The sequence below is a fragment of the Glycine soja genome, chromosome 19 (assembly GCF_004193775.1).
Source record: "Glycine soja cultivar W05 chromosome 19, ASM419377v2, whole genome shotgun sequence".
In the NCBI taxonomy this organism is placed as follows: Eukaryota; Viridiplantae; Streptophyta; class Magnoliopsida; order Fabales; family Fabaceae; genus Glycine; species Glycine soja.
Window position 1 is genome coordinate 860724 of NC_041020.1, and position 4164 is coordinate 864887.

Consider the following 4164-nt stretch of genomic DNA (forward strand, 5'->3'; position numbering starts at 1 on the left):
TTTTGAAAACAAAGTTTCACTAAAAAGCTTTGTAAGATGTTTTAAAGAGTTAATTCTCAGCCAAAGTCAAACCTGTGCAACCTCATTTAAAGAATTCTTCTAACATCCTATGGACTAAGTTCATTATTCTTCTTGAATTCCTTGATTATTGACTTGAATTAAACTTGAAAAGTGTCTATCTTTGACATCATCAAAATTTCATATCATATATATTTTTACAAATACTTTGAGTTCAAAATGAAGATATATAACTACCTTACATGCTCATAAGAAAAACTTTTAACACTTGTATAGTTATATTTGATTCAACTAAGATCCTTTTGAATTTGTAGAAGATATTTTTAGTTGTTGTGACTATTCAAAATTTCAAATATTATTATACTACCTACTACTCCGCTCTACCAAACAAAAAATACTACCTATTCCAACTACAACCTAGTTTCTATAACAGTACAATCACACATGTTCTAATTATTAAGGTACGTACAGTCCCATGGGGTTAATGTTATCAACTGTTATACGCGCGTTAATACAATTTTATCAAACACATAAAACATCAAGACATTTTTACCTTTGTCAATTTTCCTAGCTCTATTAATTGAATGGCACAAAACTTGTACGTACATCTGTCCCGATCGACACAGAAAGAACACCAACAACATTTTTAATTTCCCTCAATAAAGCACAATGGGTCAATTTAATGATGATCAAGAGCATCTAGAGCGGGACATAACATCATGAACCTTGCCAGTAAATGGTCTTCATTCATGCTGAAAAATTAATGGCCATAATGAAAAGTCAAAATTGCATTCAAAGATAAAAAAGAAGAAATAGAATTGAGAGGAATGAAAGGTGCATGATACTAATAACTTTCCTATATAACACACTACAATCTAATGATAAATCATCATAGGTATGAATTTTAAGGTAATTATTATATAAAAAAATCAACCAACTTTTTTCTTCTTTTAATAACAGAAAGAAAGAGAAAATAAATTTAAATTTAAATTTTACTATTCTTACATTAATTATGAAAAAAAAAGAGTGATGGAAGTAGTGTAAAATAAGTGTTGAAGTAAATATGCAAGCATTGAGATCTTCATATAACATAACTTTTCTTACTTTTATTGATTTTTTTTTCTATAAATATCTACTCGTGCTTCGTTATACTACTCACACCACTGAGTTCACCTACAAGCTAGGAACTCTAACATCCTCTTACTCTTTTTCCTTCAAGTCACCAAGATAATGGCAAGCATTTCTAGCATTCCATCACACATAAAAACTTGGGTTTATTCTGAATATGGGAACACAGAAGAGATTCTAAAATTTGATCCCAACGTACCTATACCAGACATCAAGGAAGACCAGGTGCTCATCAAGGTTGTGGCTACAGCTCTTAATCCTGTGGATTATAAGAGGGCTCTTGGCTATTTCAAGAACACTGACTCTCCCTTACCTGTAAGATCATGATTTTAAATTTATATTTGCGTGGATTATTAATTAGTATAGTTTCCATTTTGTATACCACCTTATATAATTCTTTTTTGTTTAAATATATTTTTAGTTTTTATAATTTATATTTTTTTGTTTTTTGTTATTGTAAAATTATTTTTTTGTTTTTGTTTTTATAAATTATGTTTGTTTTATTTTTCTTTCCTAAATTATTTTAGATAATGTTTTGAATAGTAAAAAAATATTATAACAATAAAAAATAAAATAAACATAATTTGTAAGAATCAAAAATAAAAAATAATTTGTAAGTAAAAAAATAAAAAATAAATAAATTATAAGGATTAAAATTGTATTTAAGCCATTTTTTTTTATCATTGCATTGTTTAATTTGTGTTTGGTTTTTGAAATTAAGAGTGTTCCGGGGTACGATGTTGCTGGTGTGGTGGTAAGAGTGGGAAGTAAAGTGAGGAAATTCAAGGTTGGGGATGAGGTTTATGGTGATATCAATGAGTATGCTGTGAATAATCCAAAGACCATTGGGACTTTGGCAGAGTACACTGCTACTGAAGAGAAATTGTTGGCTCACAAACCCTCCAATTTGAGCTTTATTGAAGCTGCTAGCCTTCCTTTAGCTATCATCACTGCTTATCAAGGACTTGAAAGAGTTGATTTTTCTGCTGGAAAATCTATACTTGTTCTAGGAGGTGCTGGTGGAGTTGGATCCCTTGTTATTCAGGTTTGATATCTTCCATCTCCATTGGTTAATTTGTCAATAAGTTTCAATTAAGCAGTGTCTTACTGAAATATTGAGCCATTAATTTCACTTTTTCAGTATTTTAATTATTTAATTATATTCTTCTTCTCTAATCATATGATTTAGGAGCAATGATATTTAGATATCTCTCTAAATTTCAGACACCCCATATCATATCATTTATCATATTTATATTTTCTCTTTCCTCTCTATCTCTCTTAGCATAATTATATAATTAATAATGAATTGTTGGGTATTTGATTGATATGATGTAGCTCGCCAAGCACGTTTTTGGCGCATCCAAGGTTGCAGCTACTGCTAGTTCCGCAAAACTGGATTTATTAAGGAACTTGGGAGCAGACTTTCCTATTGATTACACAAAGGAGAATTTTGAAGAGCTTGCAGAGAAGTTTGATGTAGTGTACGATACAATAGGTCAGATGTTGAAATTGAACTTAAATTATTTGTTTCACATGAAGTCAGTTTGGTCATGACTAATACAATATTAACATATGAGATGTGGTATGAGTACAACAATTGGTACAGAACTACTACTTTTTATACCTATCTTATTTATGACATGTAATAAATAATGTACACCAGAGATATTAACACAAAAGAATGTTGTTATACAATTAATTTAAAGTGCATTAACATGTAACATACAACTTATTACTTTTGTTATCTTATTATTGATTATCATGTGTAATAAGATTGTTGATAATAATAAATTACTTTAAGAATTGTTATCTATTTTTTTTATTAGTGGATAGTATAAAAGTATTTTCATGTGTATCAATATTATTATTGAAAATGAAGACATGGTTGATTCCAAAAACAGGGCAGAGTGACAAGGCATTGAAGGCTATCAAAGAAGGGGGGAAAGTTGTGACAATAGCACCACCAGCAACTCCACCTGCTATCCCATTCTTTCTCACTTCAGATGGTGCTGTGTTGGAGAAGTTACAACCTCACTTAGAAAGTGGGAAGGTGAAGCCAGTATTGGATCCTAAGAGTCCCTTTCCATTTTCTCAGATTGTGGAAGCATATTCATACTTGAAGACAAATAGAGCCATTGGGAAAGTAGTCATACATCCCATCCCTTGAACATATATAACTATGCAAATATACTATCAAGTCCTGTTGTGCATTCTGACCTTAATTTGTGTTAATAAGGTTAATATTTATATGATTGATAAGGAGAGAGCACAAATGTTTCTAATATAATTATGTCAATATTGCAGTCATATGTAAATTGGTAATAACTAATAAAGCTCTTATTATATGTATAAATGTAATATTAAAAAAACAAAAGTATAGATGTATTTATTATTTGTTACACTTTCATATTTAACTAAGTTCGGATTTGGTTAAAATAAATAATACGTTAAGGTTGAGGAGGGACATGATATGATTCTATTTGAGCTTGCAGTTTAGTAATCTTATGGCTTCTTCGAGAATTGCACTATCGTTTTGGTATTGAAACGTCAGAGATTGCGTCATTGTACATATGCTTCGATCAGCATCTATTAGTTAATATATCTTTCTTCAAAGTTTGACTTTGAAAGGCTTATGTATATATTAAGGTTTGGTGTAATTTATGTTTAAATCACAACTCTGAATTTTTTCAACTTTAGCTCTATTTATAATTTTCAAATTTTTTCAAAAATTAAATCCAACATTGTACATATTAAGGTTTGGTGTAATTTATTTTTGAACCATAACTCGGAATTTTTTTAGGAAAGAAATAAATATATTAAACTTTATACTTTAAAACTTTAAAAATTGTATTATCATACTTATACTTATATATATATATATATATATATATCATTTATAATTTTTTTATAACTATAATATTAGTATGTAATATTCATTAGTTTCTTAAGAGCTTGATTAAGAAATCGAGTTCGTAGTATTGCTCAAATAATCGAAATATTGATATTATCATTTAT

General features: G+C 28.9%; 1 protein-coding gene across 1 annotated transcript; it reads left to right on the plus strand.

Moving 5' to 3' along the window:
• The first annotated feature begins 1154 nt into the window (after positions 1 to 1154).
• LOC114400547 (2-methylene-furan-3-one reductase-like) lies at positions 1155 to 3563 on the plus strand. Its single transcript, XM_028363038.1, has 4 exons — positions 1155 to 1461; positions 1868 to 2191; positions 2485 to 2644; positions 3051 to 3563. The coding sequence occupies exons 1-4, from the start codon at positions 1249 to 1251 to the stop codon at positions 3314 to 3316; spliced, it is 963 nt and encodes a 320-aa protein (XP_028218839.1). The 5' UTR covers positions 1155 to 1248; the 3' UTR covers positions 3317 to 3563.
• Positions 3564 to 4164: the final 601 nt, after the last annotated feature.

Excerpts from the sequence above, each read along its gene's own strand:
- LOC114400547 (XM_028363038.1), top strand. The coding sequence starts at position 1,249 with ATGGCAAGCATTTCTAGCATTCCATCACACATAAAAACTTGGGTTTAT. Across the intron at positions 2,192-2,484 it reads TTGGATCCCTTGTTATTCAG|CTCGCCAAGCACGTTTTTGG; the intron begins GTTTGATATCTT and ends GATATGATGTAG. Across the intron at positions 2,645-3,050 it reads TGTAGTGTACGATACAATAG|GGCAGAGTGACAAGGCATTG; the intron begins GTCAGATGTTGA and ends TTCCAAAAACAG.